This window comes from Tursiops truncatus, chromosome 1, assembly GCF_011762595.2.
Source record: "Tursiops truncatus isolate mTurTru1 chromosome 1, mTurTru1.mat.Y, whole genome shotgun sequence".
In the NCBI taxonomy this organism is placed as follows: domain Eukaryota; kingdom Metazoa; phylum Chordata; class Mammalia; order Artiodactyla; family Delphinidae; genus Tursiops; species Tursiops truncatus.
Genome location: NC_047034.1, coordinates 164,953,365 through 164,973,278, shown reverse-complemented (window position 1 = coordinate 164,973,278; position 19,914 = coordinate 164,953,365). Strand labels below are relative to the sequence as shown.

The window sequence follows — 19,914 nt, the reverse complement described above, 5'->3', positions numbered from 1 at the left end:
ATGTGAACCAGTTCTTAAGGCTCCTATGAACCAGTTCTTAAGGTTCATATGAACCTTAAGAACATTATGCTAAGTGAAAGAAGCCAGTCACAAAAGACCATATATTGTAGAGTTCCATTTATATGAAATGTCCAGAATAGGCAAGTACATAGAGACGGCGAGTAGACTAGTGGTTGCCAGGAAGTGAGGGGAGGGGAAGCAGGGAATGAATGCTAGTGGGTTTGGGGCTCCTTTGAGGAATGACAGAAGTGTTCTGCATTTGGATATCGGTATGGCACAACTTGATGAAATCTGGACGTTTTCAAGGTTATGTGGCAGCTCCGGAAATCAGATCCACACCCGGCCTCCTGTTTGTTGTTGCTGCTTGTTGTGGTTTCTTATTGTTTGCTTGTTTAGTGGTTTTTCTCAACTCTTTTTGTAAAGTCTGTGTTTTCTGTTGTGTGTGGCCTATCCAAGTCTGTGTCTGTTAGCTCGGTGGTCAGTTTTGTTTTGATAGTTTTGTTAAATACCTAGAGCCAAAAAGAGGAAAAAAGAAAAAAGAAAAAAACCTCTCCCAGTCTTTGCAGACTGGCTCTGTGCTGGGGCACTACTCCATCGTTTACCAGTCTATTTACAGCTCTGCCTTCACTTTTACTTGCTGCTCTGCCCAGCCTGAAGGCCACCTGAGGTGAAGGCTTAGCATCTTCTCAAGTGTTTTTGGAGCACGCATCCAGCCCTGGGTATATGAATAGTCTTGATTCCCCAGGATACACCGGAGCTTTTAAAAGCCCTCTCTCTCTCCACCCCGCACCCCCGTATCTTCTTTCCCAGCTCTTCCTGCTCAGGCTTTTCCTTCTGTGTACTGTGCATCCCAGTGCTGTCCCTCGCCTCAGGATGCTGCAGCCAACACTTGTGACTTTAAATTCTTTCAGCAAAGGCATCCCGGAAGCTGCCCCCGCCCCCCAGCCCTGGTACTGCTCCAAGTCAGGCAAAATAAAGGCAAGCCCTTGTGCTGTTCCTTCAGGGAGCTGCCAGACAGGTTGGAATCCACAACCTCAATTTTTTTTTTAATTTTAATTTTATATTGGAGTATAGTTGATTAACAATGTTTTGTTAGTTTCAAGTGTACAGCAAAGTGAATCAGTTATACATATACAGGTACCTATTCTTTTTTTTTTTTTTTTGCAGTACGTGGGCCTCTCACTGTTGTGGCCTCTCCCGTTGCGGAGCACAGGCTCCGGACACGCAGGCTCAGCGGCCATGGCTCACGGGCCAAGCCGCTCCACGGCATGTGGGATCCTCCCGGACCGGGGTACGAACCCGTGTCCCCTGCATCAGCAGGCGGACTCTCAACCACTGCGCCACCAGGGAAGCCCCACAACCACAATTATTTTTTAAAAATAAGGTCCTTATTGCTCCCTCTGCCCTCATGACTGCCATAGGTCTGGAGTGTAAGGGATGGTTGGCAAGCAATTTAAAATGCCACATTGCTTTCTGACCATAAGGCAACTGCTTCTTTCTTCACCAAGGCTTCCCCTTCTTATTATAAGTTTTTAATTAGACTCCAGAGTTCTAGAAAAGTTGATTCAGACAATGTTTGCCAGTTCATTCATTGTTTTACTGGAGGGATGGATCCCTGGAGTTCTTCTCTATTCCACCATTTTCAATGGCATCACTTATAACATTGTGAAGATACTAAAAAAAAACACTGAATGGTACACTTTAAAAACGTCAAAATGCTGACTTTTATGATTTTTGAATTTGTCTCAATGAAAAAGGTAGTGACACATTAAAGAAAGATATTCTGAGTTCATAGAATGGCCTTAAAGAGCATTTAGAACCAGGCATTAAGATGGGAAGACATTAAAATACCTTAACTGAGCAAAAAAGGGGGGAGATGACCAAGCAGTAGAGTGGTCCGTACTCAGATCAGATGGACGATCAAAGCCGCCCACTAGTAAATGTCTGGAATAGAGTCACATCTTGAGTCCCAGCCAAAAATTGCTGGATCATTAAGCAACGTTGGTCCACTGAGAAAGCACGTCAGTTAGCTATTGCTGGGTAACAAACCACCTGAAAACCTAGCTAAAAACAACAACCATTTTACTGCTCACAATTCTATGAGTCAGGAGTCTGGACAGGATCTAAAAGAATTGAAATCAAGATCTCGAAGAGATAGTGGTACTCTGTTGTTAATTGCAGCACGATCAACAGTGGTCAAGGTGTGGAAACAACCTAGATGTCCATTGATAAATGAAGAAAGAAAATGTGGTATATACTACAATGGAGTATTACCCAGCCTACAATGGAGTATTACCCAGCCTTAAAAAAGAAGGAAATCCTGGAACATGCCACCACATGGGTGAACCTTGAGGACATTACGCTAAGTGAAATAAGTGCTAGACTGAATGTGCCTCGCCTCCCCCCCAACCCCAAATTCATGTATTGAAGTCATAATCCCCAATGTGATGGTATTTGGAGATGCAGACTTTGAGAGGTAATTAGGTTATGACGGTGGACCTCATACATGGGATTAGTGGCATTATTAAGAGAGAGACAGAGCTCTCTTTCTGTACCATGTAAGGACACAGCACGAAGGTGTCCATCTGCAGACCAGGAAGCGTCTCTCACCAGGAAAAGAATCAGCCAGCGCCTTAATCTTAGACTTCTCAGCCTCCAGAACTGTGAGAAATGAAAGTCTGTTGTTAGCATCCCTGTAGCATCCCAAACTGACTAAGGCAGTCATCCAGTCACGGAAGGACAGATACTGCATGGTTCCACTTACATGGGATATCTTAAATAGTCAAACTCATAGAATCAGACAGTAGGATGGCAGTTGCCAGGGGCTGGCAGGGAGGGTGGCAGTAAGGAGCTGCTAATCATTGGGCGTAAAGTCACAGTTATGGCAGATGAATAAGTTCTAAGATCTGCTGTACAACATTGTCCAGCAGTTAAAAATACTGTATTGCACACTAAAAATTTATTAAGAGGGTATATCTTATGTTAAGTGTTTATGCCACAGTAAAATTTTTTTAAAAAGAAAGAATTCGAGCAGAGCTCAGCAGTGGTGGCTGCCTTTGCATCTTTGCTTGGCTGGGGCTGGAGCTGGAGAATCCAAGAGGTCCTCACTCATGTCTGGAACCTCAGCTGGGATGGGTTAAATCAGCTGGAGTGGGCTGAGGTGGCTGTGCCTCTCTCTCCTCTTGGTGTTGACTGGGCCCACTCATATATCTGTTTGGCCCTCCACATGACCTCTCTCTCTTTTGGGGGACAGGCTGGGCTTTTTTACATGTGGCTGGGTTCCCCTCCGAACAAAAGCAGAACCTGTAAGGCCTGAGCTCGGAAATCCCAGAACTTCACTTCTCTCTCATTCTGTCGACCAAAGCAAGTCACAGGCCAACCCAGGTTCAAGTGATGGGGAAAAGACCCCACCTCTTGAGGGGAGTCATAGCGCATGCATACAGGGATGGGAGGAATCGTTGGCAGCTGTCACTGCAGTTTACTACAAATGATAACCCCAAGTTCAGGACAATATAATTGTGAAAGTCTAGTGGGAAGAATCTTGCCTCTCCACCAGGCCTCCTCTGATACCACCACAGTGGGGAGGAGAAGGGGTGCTTCGTGACTGCCAGGTGGGGCAGAGGTCTAGTCTCCCTGTGGTCTCTACTGACGCTGGGGGGAGGGGGGTACCGCCTCATCGCTGGCCTCAGCTGCCCACTTGGCTTTCTCTGATAGTCCCAGCAGGGGAGTTGGGTTGCTTTGTTACAGCCTCCAAAGGGTGGAAATCTAAGCTCCCTACTTGGCTTATGCTGGCAGGGGCAGGGTGGAGCCTTTTTTTTTTTTTTTCCGGCAGTGTTTGGAGCACATCAGTTATTGTCTAAAAGCCTTCTGCCTGGCCTGGCTGCTCCTTTCCTTATTCTCCGACCAGAGTGCAGGCTTTTCTTGGGGCTTTTTTGGGTCACACCTGTTGCTATTTCCAAGTTGCCAGTTTCTTCAGCTCCAAGTCTGGATACATGAGGCAGAAAGAAAACTCAAGGAACTCCCTACCATGTGGTTCCTCAGATCTCAAGCTCCTTAGCCTGTCCGCCTTGTTCTGTCCACCTTTCAGTCTTCTTATGTTTGTTTTATATATAATGTCCAGGGTTTTTAGTTGTGCGTAGCAGGAAGCATAGGAAAAAGAATGTCTACTCCGTCTTACTGGAAGCAGAAGTCTTTTAAAGTTAAAGTTGTCAGAGAATTTTATTGTATGTGAACAGCTGAAGTATTTAAGAGAATTTCAGTTTCCTTATATTCATAAGTGCAGTTTGTTAGACTTATAAGAAAAACTTAGTTCGTTGTTAAGGTTTTGTTTCCAAAGAACCAGATCAGGAATCTATTATTTTAATAACATATATACTTTTTTAAAAAAACAAAGTAAATGCACATAGCCTTTTTTGTCCATAAAAGCTACCCCGTTTTTGTCTATAAAACTGAGGGGGGGACACATACTTACTAGGAGTTGGACTAATAATAATAAACATATTCCCAAACTCTGTTCTGTGAAGCCTTGACTCTATTAGGCTCTTTGGTTGCAAGTAACAGAAACTAGCTCGTTAGCAAAAAAGATTGTGGGGCTGCTTCCGGAAAAGAAGGAAGAGCTGGAGAAGCCAGCTTCAGAAGGTCAGGAACCAGGAAGGCTCCAGGGGTCTGACTTGGCTAAACCTCACCTCGGGCAGGAGTGAACCAGCCTTTTTCCGCCTTTGTGTTTCTCAGTCCAGGATTTGGACCCCAGAAAGAGAGCTTCTGACCTGCCTGGCTTGGATCAAGCGTGGGTCACAGGCCCATCCTTGTCTAGGAGAGGAGACTGGAGCCCTTTGAATGACAGTCCCAACAGGAGTATCCAATGAGGAGGCAGGGGGGAGGCAGGGAGTCCTCCACAGCACAATCGGGGTGCTGTTACCAGAAGGAAAGGAAAGTGATTAAAATGTCAGGCTGGTGAGAATCGCAGAGGTACTACAGATGCCAGTGGATGGACTCTAAGCTAAGAGCTCTAGAGCCAAATGGGTTTGGGAAACCTGAGCTAGATAAGGAGAAACTGCCTCTGAGAGCCTCTACTGGGCCAGTGCACTGGATGGAGGATACAGCGTTTTGCAAACTTATCTAACCACATGATGCCTTTTGCCTTGGAACCCCATTGACGTATCTAGGAACCCTGGCCTGATTGGCCTCCAGTGACCCTTTTAGCTCTGAGATTCTGTGATCCTGCAGGAAGGACATGGCTTCTGTTTAACTGAAAAGAAACCAAAAAGCATGAAACAGTGGAGATGGAGAAGGACCGAGCCAGTGCAGCTCAGGCTGAGAGCCGTATTGGGAAGCAGTGGAAGCCAGCTCCTTTGGGTCCCAGGAGATGCCGCCAATAACCTCCAGTTAATGAGCTATTTTATGTGAAATGAATTGGTCGGCTTCTTGTCTGGCATGATCATCACTTGGTTTCTCTGAGCAGTCTGGCTGTGACCAAAAGCTTGGGTCAGGGCCGGAGGGGCCCTTAGCAGTCGTCTGGGCCAGCACTTAGGTCATCCAGAGAGGACACACAAGCCTGGTGAGGGGAAAGGGACTTGTCTGAGGCCATGTAGTGACGTGGTAGCAGAGCTGGGACCAGATCCCAGGTCTCTGGGCACCCAGCTCAGCATCTTTCCTTTATGCTGCAGCACTGCACCTTGAGGGGGAGAAGTCGGGGACAGCCACGGTGGTTTCCATCAGCAGGCCTCCTCTGCCCTCCTCCCGCCCTATCCCACAGTGACTGCCCTTCTCTGGGGAGGCCCCCTCAGCTCTATGGGCCCTCAGCACTCTGGGAGAGGGAAGGGAAGAGGGGGGCAGGAGGCGGGATAGAGGGTTGACTTTATCCCCCTTACTGCTTGCTGATTATCTGTCCTTCCAGAGGGATTGAAGGACTGCGTTTGTCTTTTTTTTTTTTTTAAATTAATTTTTACTGGACTGAGTTTGTCTTGATGTTCACTGCTGGCTCACTGGGGCCCGGCCCAGGCCTCGAAGAACATGCAGATTTCGCGAGGGAGGGCACCAGTGGTAGGAGACTCTTTTTTTTTTTTTTTTTTTGCAATACGTGGGCCTCTCACTGTTGGGGCCTCTCCCGTTGCGGAGCACAGGCTCCGGACGCGCAGGCTCAGCAGCCATGGCTCACGGGCCCAGCCGCTCCGCGGCATGTGGGATCTTCCCGGACCGGGGCACGAACCCGTGTCCCCTGCATCGGCAGGCAGACTGTCAACCACTGCGCCGCCAGGGAAGCCCAGGAGGCGACTCTTGAGCAAAGGAGGAGTTGGGAAAGCCCATGCTGGGAAGAGAGGATTCCTATTTGGTTAAAATGATGCATTCCTTTGGTGTTTAGCAGGATAATGCTGGAGGGTGTGTTGAGCACATAACACGGTGTGCTTTAAATGCTGGGCCATGTACGCTTTGACCCAGCAGTCCCACTTCTAAGAATTTATCCCAAGGGATTAATCTTCATAAATGCACAAAAATGCATGAACTAGGATGTTGGATCACAGCATTGTTTTTAAAAAAGGAAATAGCCTAAGTATCCAATAATACAGAAGCAATGATAGAAATGCACATCCATATGGTAAGTTATTTTGACATTTATTAAAAATGGTGAATTAGATATGCCTGTCAAGAGAATGTATTTATAATATCTTAGGTAAAGGAACAGGTTATAAAACAAATTATAATATTATTTTTATAAAAATAAATTAACACTGCCATTGACATCAAAATTCATGGACAGAAAAAAATTTTTACAAAAATCAAAATGTTTGCAGTAACTATCTCTGGGGGTTTTAGAGTGACAGGTGGCTTTTTATCTTTTTTGCGTTTTTGTTCTTTTCATTTATATTTCCTAATTATTCTACAGTGAATATACGTTTGGTAATCATTGTATAAAGTTTTTAAAAAAATGCCGTGCTAAGGAATCTGAACCTCATTCTTAAGGTGACATAAATTAAATTTTTATAAATTAAATAATTAAAAGTGCCCTAAGCAACTTTGCCACTTAAAGGAGCCTCATTGAGACCCCTCTGGGAATAGGAAGACTCCATTGATTAGATGGCAAATAGTATCCCTGCCTGTGTTTTTCTTGTAAATTCTGATCTCTGAACATTGCTTTTCTGCGCAAGACCATACCAAGTCAATACATTAAGGGAACTGGAAGAGCAGATTTAGACCTTATCAAGTCCTTGTGACTGGAGGACAAAGGATGGTGCTTTCTGGTAGTGTCCCATCGCAGCCCGTGTTCTGTAAACCAGCAAGGCAGCCAGAGTAAACTCGGGTAGAAAAATTCCACTGGAGTGTCTGGGGGGCGTGGCTTTGTGAGGGATGTTGTTGGTTTTGTTCTGGGACCACAAACAGTTGGATTCCAATGTGTCCTGGGGCCCTTTGGCTTAGGCCCAGCTCACGTCTGCTCCTGTGAACTTTCCTTACAGGAAAACTTGATCGGTGCCCTCTTGGCGATTTTCGGACACCTTGTGGTCAGCATTGCACTTAACCTCCAGGTACGTTTCAGTCACCAGCACTGCCTGGGGCAGAGATACAGCCGATGGGTATCTGGTGCAGGCCCGGCTGCCTCCTCTCTGGGGGACATTGCCTATTCCATCCCAGGGCTGGGACAATACCTTTTAGGTTGTTCCAGAATCTCTCTTGATTCTTTGCCCCTGCTTCATCCCCCATCACCCCTCAACCATGAAGACAGTGCTCTCCGTTACTTAAAAGTCTCTGGGGGGTGCCTTGGAGCAGCTGCTGTGTACGCCCTGCCCCATAACTCCTCGGCCTAGTTGAGCTCACAGACAGCTGTGGTTTAGAGCCAGTTGACAACACCATGGGAACTGGCCCCACTGGCTGCAGGTGCAGCTGGGAAGCCAGCTGTGTGTGTTGGGCGCTGGTGGCGGTTGTTAATGCCCCGGGGCAGCCTTTAACCAATGGGGGATGGGAGTCAGTGGATAAATGCTCCAGGCCCCCGTCCTTGGGTAGGATGGTTCTGAGGGGAGTTCACAGGGTTTCTCAGAATGACTGAGCCCCAGTTGCCCAAAGCACTAACTCACCGTGAAAGCACCCTTCACTGGCCCTCCTCCCTTCCCTGTCTCACTTTCCCACTCCCTGACTTATGCTTCCTGGAATCACCTCCCAAATCAACTCCCTGCTCCCCAGCCCTTGTTTCAGGGACTGCTTCTGGGAAACCCAGTCCAAGACTTGACACCTGCCAGCAGGACAAATCCCACAGCACACTGGCCAACGCTTTCCCCCAGCGCTGCACAGCTTCCAGCTTCGGCGAGCCGCTCTGCCCCTCTGGAGCAGGCACGTGAACACTCTGCTTCCACATACACACACGTGTGTGTTTCTGTGTGTTTCCGAGGCTGCATGGTCTCTTAGCTCCTATGTGGTTCCCTCTCTTCTCTCTGCAGACCAGCAGCCCTCATCAAGATCCTCCCCACATGGCAGCCTTGACCCTCTAAGTCAACATGCCTTTCTGGCTTTCCTTAGTCACTGCCTCAAGGTCTGTGTCCCAAGTTCACATGTCCAGAACCAGGAATATTGTCCATGCTTGGGCCAAGTATCCACCCGAGGGAGAGCAGCGTCCACTAGCACCCACAGGGCTGCCCAGCAGAGCAGCCAGCATCTCTACGGAAAGGAGTGTATCCAAGTGGGCACACTGAACACGGGGACTCCTGGGCATTGCTATTAGAGGGAAAAGTCAACCCAAGGGCCAGGCTAAAGTGGGGGTCCTTAGATCATGGCTCCCACCCCAGAATGCTCGTTGCCTGTGATGTGCATCAGAAATGCACATTTCCAGGCCTCACCCACATCTCCCCGCTGAGGGTGAGGCCCAGGCCCATGTATTTTTTCAAAGCTTCCCAGGGAATTTAAGGCTTCCCAGCCAATTTGAGAACTACTGTCTCAGAATAGCAACCTAAGGTTTAGATCACTACTGCTTTACTCTTCTCTGAGTCAGAACTCCAAAAACACTTGACAGGTCTCCCCAAACTATTTTTAAAAGTGGGGAGTGGATTTAGGATTCGTGCATCTTAGCATCTTTTTCCTGGAGATCTGGACAAATCGCATTCTTTCTCGGATTTCTAGAAGTACTGTCACATCCGCCTCGCGGGCTCCAAGGACCCTCGGGCCTATTTCAAGACCAAGACATGGTGGCTGGGCCTGTTCCTGATGCTGCTGGGCGAGCTGGGCGTGTTTGCCTCCTACGCCTTCGCCCCGCTCTCACTGATTGTGCCTCTCAGCGCCGTCTCCGTGATAGGTAAGACCCAGCTCCCACCCCGCCCCTCCCCTGGGACTTGCCTACCTCTGTGAGCAGGTCACCGCCAGTATCAAAGAGACTCACCAAACCAGCTTTTGCTTTGCTAGTAATGCCTAACACTTACAAAGCGCTTCATACTCAGCAGGACTTGCTCTAAGCACTTTACAGATAGTGATTCTTCTAATCCTCCTGGCAGCCTTTTGAGGGAGATACTGTTATTATCCCCATTTTACAGATGAGGAAACCGAGGCACAGAGTGGTGAAATTACTTTCCCCAAATCACACAGCTAGCGAGAAGCAGGGCTGGGATGCAAACTGGCGTTCTGCCTCCAGAAGCTGTTTAAGATTCGGAAAGTTTATCAGAATTGCTTTTTATTTCTACTGCAGAAGGAAGATAAACCTTGACACATTCATCCTAACACTGTCAAGATAAACTAAGCTTTCAGAGTTCAGGTACTTCACACCTCTAAGAAATGCACATTCAGCTTATCCTCTGATCTTTTTACATCAACTGATACCATTTTTAAAACATCACTAACTTTCTCATCTGCCATTTTTCTATGATTTCTGTAATCACTGAACCAGTGTTTCAGAACGTTTGAACCAACTAGAAGACAAAGGAGTTTTAATATCCATGAAGTCACAAATAAAATAGAATTAGAAAAAAATTCTTTTCTTCTTAAGTAAAAGATGTTAGTAGATTAGTGAACAATAGTTTTTTGTACATAGGAGCAGGGACAGTGAACTTGCTTTGAAATGTTTCCTTCCATCCTGCTGGTAAGCATTACAGTGCCGAGAAGCTCTTCTCTGCTCTTAAAGGAGAAAATCCTATTCTGAGTCTTAATCCTCCTGGAATTAAGAGGGCCTCTTCCATACAGGGATGGCATAGGCATGGCATTTATGTGCCCCTGCAGTGCCCAAGGCAGATATCACTAATCAATCATAGTGAGCCTGGATGGGCCCTCAGAATTCTCAGAGCTTCAGGAAGTCATTACCAATTACTAGGAGTTGGCAGAGGAGCGGAAATCTATTTGCTTTCCCTGATCCTATTTATTGAAAGCCCCTCTTTTTTTCGACCAGGGTTGGTAAACAGGCAGCCTACAAGATGACTGAGGTCCTCAGGCATGCTGTGTTCTTTCCCACCCAGTATCGTTTCAAAATGTCATTTGAGTGCCTTTAGTTGAGGCAAGTTGTCTGCCGTAGTCTCAGCTTCTCTCTACTGTCTTACATCTGGCCCGCTTTCTACATCTGTGTTGTTGCCCAGCCCCAACAGGTATTTAGGTTTGTCCTCTGCCCATTGCTCATCTATCCAAAGGGCTCTCAGAACCTTTATTGACAATGAGGAATATGTGACTGAATGACTAAGTACTTTAAATCTTAGTCTTTGAATTTTAATAAGGATCAAATAACCAAATTCTTAAAAATGGGCTGAATTATAATGATGGGACTTCACATATCATCCCCTAGAAATTAAGGGGCTCTTAGAGTTTCTTAAGTCACCAAGTGAAAAATAATATTAAAAATAAATATTAAAATAATAATCACCATTTATTGGGTACCTATTACTTATTAGTTACTGTTCCAGGTACTTTAATAATAATAATTACTCAGTTATTGAGCATGTACTAAGTGATTTGCCTATATTATCTCATTTAATTACCCCTATGACTCTGAGAAGTAGGTATTTTCAGTGATATGCTGATAAACCAACTCGAGAGAATGAGAGAAGAAGAAAAAGAAAAGAAAGAGGAGGTGGAGGGAGGGAAGGAAGAAGGGAAGGGACAGAAAAGTGGAAGAAAAAGAAGACCTGATTTTTAATGTTTCTGATGTAAGGGTGTAAATACCCACACTGTCGCTGATTCCAAGCTGCCAATGGTTTCCTGACTATTAACCCTCAGCAAGCTGGTGAAGGCTGGATCCAGCACACGATTTCAGAGACTAGGAGACTGACTCTCAGGTGAAGTGACCTACCCAGGTTACCCAGCCAGAGGAGGCGGACCTGAGATAGTAACCCTGGTCTTTTCACGGTGAATGCCAGCCCCATCCTTTAGAACAGTCACAAGAAAGTTTGAGTACATCTGCAAATGTGGAAGAGTCAGGGAGTGAAAAGAAAAGAACCGGGGGGGAAATGTCAGTGGTAGGCATTGCCTTCTGAAGGAGCAAGAGCCCTGGCCTCCAACAGTCCTAGGTTTGCGCCCAGCCTTTCCTCGCCAGCTGCATGGTCTTGAGCGGGTCCTTTCCCTCTCTCAGCTTCAGTGTCCCCATTTTCCACATGGAATCATAACAGTGCCCACCTCAAAGAGCAAACACGCCAGAAATAACTTGTGTAAGTTGCCTGTCACACAGCGAGTATTCAACCCCCGGTGTTCCTTGTAGGAAATCCTCAGGGAGGCTCAGAGAGGAGCCTCTGTTTCTAATAACAAGAGACAGCTCTTGGGAGCATGAGTGAGAGCTTAGGCAAGCTCCAGCGCAAATGAGCCAACCCAGAGGGCACTGGCGAAGGGACTCCATTTGACTGATGGCAGCCTCAACGCTCTTCTCCCTGTGCTTTTTTTTTTATAGCCAGCGCCATCATAGGAATCATATTCATCAAAGAAAAATGGAAACCTAAAGACTTTCTGAGTAAGTTCGTGGATTGGAGCTCTGTTCTTAATTTTATGCTTGTGTTTTTTTTCATTGTGAAACCAGCTCACCCCAATGTAGAGATCATTTGTCTCCTTCTCCCCTGTGTGGTTCTGTATCCCACCCTCATCGGGCTCCTGAGAGCTGGGTCTTTTAATCAGTGGTTCCCAAACTTGGCTACGCATCAGAACCATCCGTGCAACTTTTTAAAATGGGCTTTCATTTATTCCATTCAATCAATATTTATTGAACATCTATTGCTGGGATTTTAGGAGGCCCAGGAAAAGGCACCCTCTTTCCCTAACTGAGTTTTAAAACAGTGAGAACTAAATAAGGAAGTCAAACACAGGAGATCAGAAGTTATGCTTTATTACTAATAAAAGCTAGATTAGAACATGCAGCCACGTGAACTTGCTTACGCTCTCCCCGCAGTGCGCTCCAGCCCACAGCTAGACCTTGGGCCAGTCTCCCAAGGAAATATTTGGGTTTACAGAATGGAACACTTATCCAGAATTACTGCCGTACATATCCTGGGACAGAGAAGGGAGAAAAAAAGATCAAAGCCTGAGTGTTTAAATTCTTTCGATAGATTAACTCCATTTCGGTCGAGAAATGCAGACCAATGGTGCAAGAGGCAGAAGTGTCGGTCCATTGGAGCTTCCTCCACATAGAAACCCAAGGAGTGGGGAAGAAGTTACCTACTGAGTGCCACCCTCTGTTGTAGGTGCTGGAGATATAGCAGTAGGACAGATGAGGATCCTACTCTCATGGAGGTTACCGTCTAATGTATATGTGTGTTGGAGGGGAGAACATACAGTAAACAAGTTAACTATATAACTAACCAAATAAAATAATTCTAGATCTTAGCGAGTGCTTCAGAGAAAGTAGAATGCTTTTTGTTGGGGCACTGGGGATGTGGGGATGCTTTTCCTAGACTGGTCAGGGTTAGACTCTCTGAAGAGGTGGGACCCAGACCTAACTGATACTAAGGAGACTACCAACGCCAAGGTCTGTGGGCAGTGTTCCATGTAGAAGGAGCAGCAGGTGCAAAGGCCCTGAGGCAGGAATAAGCTTGGCGTGTCCGGTATCAGTAAGGCCAGTGTAGCTGGAGGGTGATGAGTAAAGGAGGAAGCAGGACATGAGAGCAAGGAGGCATGGAGGAACTGGATGATGCAGGGGCTTACGAGCCATGCTAAGGAGTTAAGGAGGGACATGATGGTGGGTCCAGGCTCTATCCCCAGAGACTTTAAATCTGGGCTGGGGCCTGGGCATTTGCATTCTCATAAAGCTCCCCAGGGTGAAGTATATTAGTCTGCAATTTGCTTTGAAATGTATCCAAAAATAACCTGGCTTGATGATTGAGTGGAGGGATGAAGAAAATGGATCACGATATGGGATAAAGCAAGTATAATAAAATGTCAATTTAGAATCTAGGTGGTGGGACTATGGGTGCTTACTATTAAAGTTTCTTTTTATATAAATTTATTTTTATTTATTTGTTTTTGGCTGTGTTGGGTCTTCGTTGCTGTGCGTGGGTTTTCTTTAGTTGCGGCGAGCGGGCTTCTTATTGCAGTGGCTTCTCTTATTGTGGAGCACGAGCTCTAGGCACACAGCCTTCAGTAGTTGCGGCACGCGGGCTCAGTAATTGTAGCTTGCAGGCTGTAGAGCTCAGGCTTAGTAGTTGTGGTGCACGGGCTTAGTTGCTCCACAGCGTGTGGGATCTTCCTGGACCAGGGCTCAAACCCGTGTCCCCTGCATTGGCAGGCGGATTCTTAACCACTGCACCACCAGGGAAGTCCTTGTGTCCGAAAGTTTTTAAACACAAAATGTCAGGGAGAAGAAGCTCCCAAGATGCTGCAGACACACAGCCACATTTGGGAATCACTGTTCTGAATCATTGGTGTAGAGTAACAGCAAGATTGGACCAGGAGGTGGAAAAAGAAAAGAATCTTACACTGAAAAAAGCAGAACTACTGCTCAGCAAACAAATGATGCCACAAAGACCGAAAGATTCAGAATGATTTGTAGTAATTCTGCTGGGGGAGGGGCGGGGCGGGGCTGGTTCTGAGATCAGTGTAGAGGTTTATGTCCCTTCCAGGGTCATGCTAGGTGGTCCTGGAATGAGAGGCATGCCCTATGTGAATTAGAAAAAGATGCCCCTCTGGGCATCTATAGTTCTGTGGGCAAATGCCTTGGTGAGCAGAGCATGGGCTAGATTTTAGCCCTCTTCACTGCCCTTGTGCAGTGAGCAACCTGCACAACTGTACCTGGCTGCCCTGCTTAGAGTTCTATTAAAGTTCAGCAAACATTCACCCAGTGCTAGACCTTTGCTGGACAACGCAGGTATATTGATGAGTAAGACCTGTCCCTGCTTACGGAGAACTTAAGACAATAGACTTGCACAGAACTTACCATGTTGAGTTTAACCATGGTTCATTCATTCACTGAGCAATTGACCAACTGGTTTTTGAACACCTTTTGAGGCCTAGAATGAAAATAAAGGACATTTAATATGATATCACATTTCCTCGAGATAGTGAAATGAAACAGGTAGAGTTAATTGTATCACAGAAAAATCCAGAAGCCTGTGGTCACAATATGTGCAGCTCAGAACTCACGGTCCTTTTCAGCTTGCATGGGGCTGGGCTCACTCAACTTCAACCAGAGGCCTTTCACCAACCCCACAGGGTTCAATTGGAGTGTGACAGGACCCTGGGGAAGAGTCAGGAGACTCTGGTCCTTCACCCAGGAGCATGCCTCCTGGGCCACCAACAATATCTGACAGGTCTGTGGACTAGAGTGTTGGTAGTATTTAGATAGTTCCCTTGGGTGTAGGTTAAATAGCCAGTTGGGAGAGACTAAGACAGTTTTTCAAAGGCATACCGTAGGCTCTGAAGGTTTGCTTTTGAGGTTTTTTTGTTTTTTGTTTTTATCTAGCCCATCTAGCTTTAGAATGTTCCTTGTAAAATGCATATTAAAACCAGAGTGCAATACTAGAACGACTAAAATGAAGAAAAAATACGCAGTTTTGCTCATACGCTACTGGTGGGAGTGTAAATTGGTACAGCCACTTTGGAAAACCATTCGACAGTACCTACTAAACTGGACATCTACATCTCCCATGACCACGAATTCCACTCCTAGTTTTGTACCCAATAGAACTACATGCATATGTTTTCCAAATGACATGCACAAGAATGTTTGTAGCAACGTGATTTGTTATAACCCAAGACTGGAGACTACTTAGATGCCTACCAACAGTAGAAATGATAAATTGTATCCTATTCACACATGGGCCACCGTACAGCAGTGAGAATGAAGAAACTACCACCACATGCCAGGATACAGATGAATCTCACAAACATAGTCTTGCATGAACCCAGACACAAGCAAACGTACTGTACGAATCCATTGATATAAAGTACAAACTCAGGCAAATGGTCAGTGCTGGTAGGAGTCAAAGTGTTGCCCTGGGGGTGGGGGCTAGTGATTGGAAGGGGACATGAGTGGGGATTTGGGGGTCCTATAAATGTTCCCTTTCTCGACCTGGGTGCTGGTTACGTGGGTGAGTTCACTTTGTAAGAATTCATCAAGCACTTTTTTGTATGCATGCTATCTTATTAAAAAAAATTTTTAACACTAAATGTATCTTTAAAAAATGACATTCAGGGGACTTCCCTGGCGGCCCACTGGTTAAGACACCACACTTCCTCTGCAGGGGGCACGGGTTTGATTGCTGGTGGGAGAACCAAGTTCCTGCATGCCTTGAGGCGTGGCCAAAAAAGTAGAAAAAAAAGTGACATTCATGAAGATACTCTGTTTTTTTTCAAGTAAAGAAAAACCCCAAATTCAAGCAATAGCAGGTCCCCATATGTTACCCTAAAGACACATGCTGGCCTGGGGCGGGTGCTTGCAGTAAGCCCTGTGATGGCCTCCCTCTCCCTGCAGGGCGCTACATCTTATCCTTCGTTGGCTGCGGTCTGGCCATCGTGGGCACCTACTTGCTGGTGACATTCGCACCCAACAGTCATGAGAAGATGACAGGCGAGAACATCATCAGACATCTTGTGAGCTGGCCTTTTCTCCTGTACATGGTGAGAGAAGCCTCCGGTCCTTCCACCTGAGAGGATGGGGGTGGGGATGGAGTCCTAGAAACCAGAAACCCAAATTCCCAGCAAGACGGGGTTCACGGGAATCATGATGTATTTCACAGCGCCGAACACCACGCTCGCAGAGAGCACGTAGTTCCTGGGGAAGTGCTTTTTTTCACTTGTGTCCTGAGTAATGTCTAAAACTGCATGTATAGTGTGATAACTTGATTTTTTTAGAGGTATTTGTAGGTCTGTACGTTACCTGTAAAAGATTGGATAGAAAAACAGAAACTCCATCAGTAGTTGTCTCTGAGAGATGGAATTATGATTGTGTCTTTATTTCACCTTCGTCTTTACATATTACCCAAAATTTCTACAGTGAGCATTTAAAACTGTTATGGTAAGAAAAAAAGTTAAAATTTCTAACAGTTAAAGAATGTTATATATATTTTTTTGCCCGCTATCACACAGCTGATAGAAGCTGATAGAAACACGGGAGACACTGCAGACTTTATCTCCTAAACCCCCAACCAGAACTAATCAAGGTTACAAATAGATTACCACTGACTAATTGTAATCTAAATTGATTACAAATAGACTAATCAAGGAAAACATCTAAGGTATTTGGTAAAGCTTATTCCTGCTCTCCCTGCAGCATGTTAAACACTTTTTAATGTATTATCTATCAACAAAAATAACCAGTAAACAGAGGAGTTTTATTTGAGCCAAACTGAGGACTATAGCCTGGGAGACAGCCTCTCAGATAACTCTGAGGACCTGCTCTGGAGAAGCATGGTTTTCAGCACAGATTTATATCTTCTCAGGTCAAAGAACTTTAAACAAGTCAGGGATACATTCCTTAAAGGTATAAAACAACAACAACAAAAAACAGATCAGCATGTACACAGCAAGTCGGTTTGTCCTTGGTACCTGGGAAGGGAATCTTATCATCGCAGGGGTACTAGCATTGGCATCCCATGAAGGGAGGCATTTAATATTTATTTTTAATGTGAACATTCTTTACTTCTGGTCAGTGTACCCTTTTCTTTAATAATTAAAGCAGGTGTACAATGTATGTTTGAAAGGCCACAAATAGGCCGTTTTAGTTAACATAAAATTTTTTTTTAAATTTCTCCATTTTAATCTTTTTTTTTCCATATTTATTTATTTACTTGGTTGCACCAGGTCTTAGTTGTGGCAGGCGGGCTCATTAGTTGTGGCATGCAAACTCTAAGTTGAGGCATGCGTGTGGGATCTAGTTCCCTGACCAGGGGTCGAACCCGGGTCCCCTGCATTGGGAGCTCGGAGTCTCATCCACTGCACCACCAGGGAAGTCCCTGTTAGCATAAAATCTGAGTTAAATCATGTAGAAGCCAGAATGACTTCCCTAGACCTCAATGTGTGAAGATTTGTTTCATCACATCTCAGACTCCCTCGATAGTCCTATAACATAGGTGTTTTTCTCCCCATTTTATGGATGAGAAAACTGGATCTCAGGGTTAGCAAACTTGCTCAGAGTCCCGTGAGAGCCGAGCTGGACCTGAAGCCTGCCTGCCTGGCTGGCCTCACGTGTCACCACAGCCTGCTAACGAAGGTGTTCACTGTTTTGCCTTGACTCAAGCAGCCTGGGCCTGCTGTAGAGGCCCCGAACGTCCTTTTTCCTCAGATTGCCCGTGAGGCAGATGATAGATTCCCCCAAGGTTGGGGCTGTGTCATCTCCCTAGTGCCAGCCAGCCCCAGCGTTGACCTGTAGGCATGGAGAAGTGTCTGCCGGGCAGAGCCAGAGACCCACCTCTTCAGGAAAAGCTTAACCCCAGAACACAGGCTTCTCTTTCAGAGAGTCCTGGGCTCGAGTCCATTGCATACTGTGTAGCCGTAACCAAGGCACTTAGCCGCATGCTCTGCCTCCTTCTCTGTACGTTAACTGGAGGGGTCACTGGACCCGGGGTGGCTGTCAGGTCCACCCAGCACGTGACGGATGCTCAGTGACCAATTCAGTTTGGCTTCCTCCGTCGTCACTGTGAGGCAGTGCTGCCAGCTGGAAAGATTTGGCCAAATCAAATTCAATAAATATTTATTGAGTGTCTGCTATGTGCCAGACACTGTGGGTATAAAAGCTAAACGAGACAGGCTGACAGAACCCATGGTCCATCAGGAGGCACCAACACATATACAACCATCTCACGACAGAACGCCAAGTGCTCTCCCAGCGTGCGTTTAAGCATCATGAAGAATGGTGGGGAGATCGGCCACTCCCACCCCCCTGCCCAAATGTATGCACATCATTTGGGAATGTTGATGAGTAACTACATCTGCTTGATGGCGTATTTTGCAACAATTAAAGATAATGATGACAACTTCATAAAACATGAAAATTGTTTACGGTAACGAACAACGGCCCAGCACAAAACTGTGCTTTGACTGTGATGACAAGTAGATAAAATATATATTCACTGTGACAAAGACGGGAAGAAACAGGAAAATGAACGCAGCTGTGTTTTATGATCTCTAATTCTGAGGAATTTAACAATTTTTTTCTTTTTAAAATGCCCATTAATGTTTCTGCATTGGTTTTTGTGATAAATGAACTTCGGTAGGAGGCTGGGATAGGCAAACAGAGCTGAGCCGTTGCTTTAGTTTTGCCGGGGGCTGGGGCTGGCTTCACTCCTTGGGGAAGTATTGCCAAATGTCTGGACCTTTAAGGAATAGAAGGGACGAGCTGTTGCTGCGAAGGCAGGGAACTTCTCAAACTTCGGTTTTCAAACTTGCTGTTGTCTAGTAAGATTCTACTGATGGAGCACCTTCTGAACACCAGGCACTGCGCCCCCATCTGCAGGCTGTGTAGCCTAGTGGGAAAGCGCATGGGCCCTGGAGCCAGGCTATCCGGGTTCAAATCCCAGCTCTGCCTTTTGCTAGCTTGAGATTCTTCATAGAATTATTATGCTGATTTAGTGAGTTGAGTAAAGATAAAATGCTTAGAATAGAGCCTGGCAGATTTATGAGTTCACCAAGTATAAGCTGTGATTGTGGTCCTCTAAGTTAAGAACACTTATCCCTGTTTCACAAAGGAGGTAACTGAGGTTTAGAGAACTTAAGTGACCTGGCTAAGGTCACACAACTAGTTTAGAAGGAGATCCAAGCTCATAACTGGGCCTCCCTGACTCCAGAAGTCCTCTTTTTTCCGACTCTACCAAGCTGCACGCAGTGGAGGCTCGGTTAGCAGGCAAGTGGTATATATACTTATATACTTCACCAAAGAGCTCTTCTCCTCACCAAACAAGCAGCTCCCTCTTTAACCAACTCCCAGTTTTAGTGGGGGTTACCGTGGAGCAGTGAAATGGGACACCAGCTCAGCCTGACGAATCTTGACCATCCAAGGCAGGGTGGACCTGAGGCCAGCACAGCGCCCTCAGAGCCTCACCGCGAGGTGAACTGCTCCTCAGTATTGGGAGTAGAGAGATTCAGCGTTCCCTGCTTTCCTGCAGGGTATGTATCAGCGGTGTGGGAAATACTGGCTGTTTCAATTCCCTTTCAACTCTGAGGGCCTGTGACTGATGCAATCAGCAGCATAAACTCCAGCCCAGCCCTCCAGGGTCTCCTGGTCTTGCCTGTGGCCCCCGCTGACCTCCCCCCTCCCTTGCTGCTCTCTGTAGCTCGTGGAGATCATTCTCTTCTGCTTGCTGCTGTACTTCTACAAGGAGAGGAACGCCAACAACATTGTTGTGATTCTCCTCTTGGTGGCGTTACTTGGTAAGTGAGGGTCCTGGGGATTGAGTTTTGCCACCACTAAGTAGCACCAAAAGGAAATGTGGGTTTTGTTTACTGAGCTGTGGCATCTGGACCCAGGAGCTGCTGGAGGCCGCTTCAGGCTGGTCCCTCTGCATCGGCGGCTGCAGGAGCTGGGTCCCTGCTAACCGGATGCAGGCC

General features: G+C 46.3%; 1 protein-coding gene across 21 annotated transcripts in view; it reads left to right on the top strand.

The window, feature by feature from the left end:
• NIPAL3 (NIPA like domain containing 3) overlaps positions 1–19,914 on the top strand; it is a 72,312-nt gene that overhangs the window by 35,697 nt on the left and 16,701 nt on the right. For 19 of the 21 annotated variants that reach the window (XM_019938492.3, XM_019938489.3, XM_019938484.3 and 16 more), the window contains 5 exons: positions 7,452–7,520; positions 9,103–9,274; positions 11,837–11,896; positions 15,845–15,990; positions 19,641–19,737. In XM_019938492.3, the coding sequence (XP_019794051.1) occupies positions 7,452–7,520; positions 9,103–9,274; positions 11,837–11,896; positions 15,845–15,990; positions 19,641–19,737 (544 nt within the window). Of the gene's footprint in view, positions 1–1,179; positions 1,292–7,451; positions 7,521–9,102; positions 9,275–11,836; positions 11,897–15,844; positions 15,991–19,640; positions 19,738–19,914 lie in introns of those variants that run through there. The other 2 variants (XM_073794181.1, XM_019938496.3) reach the window with 2 other exon arrangements.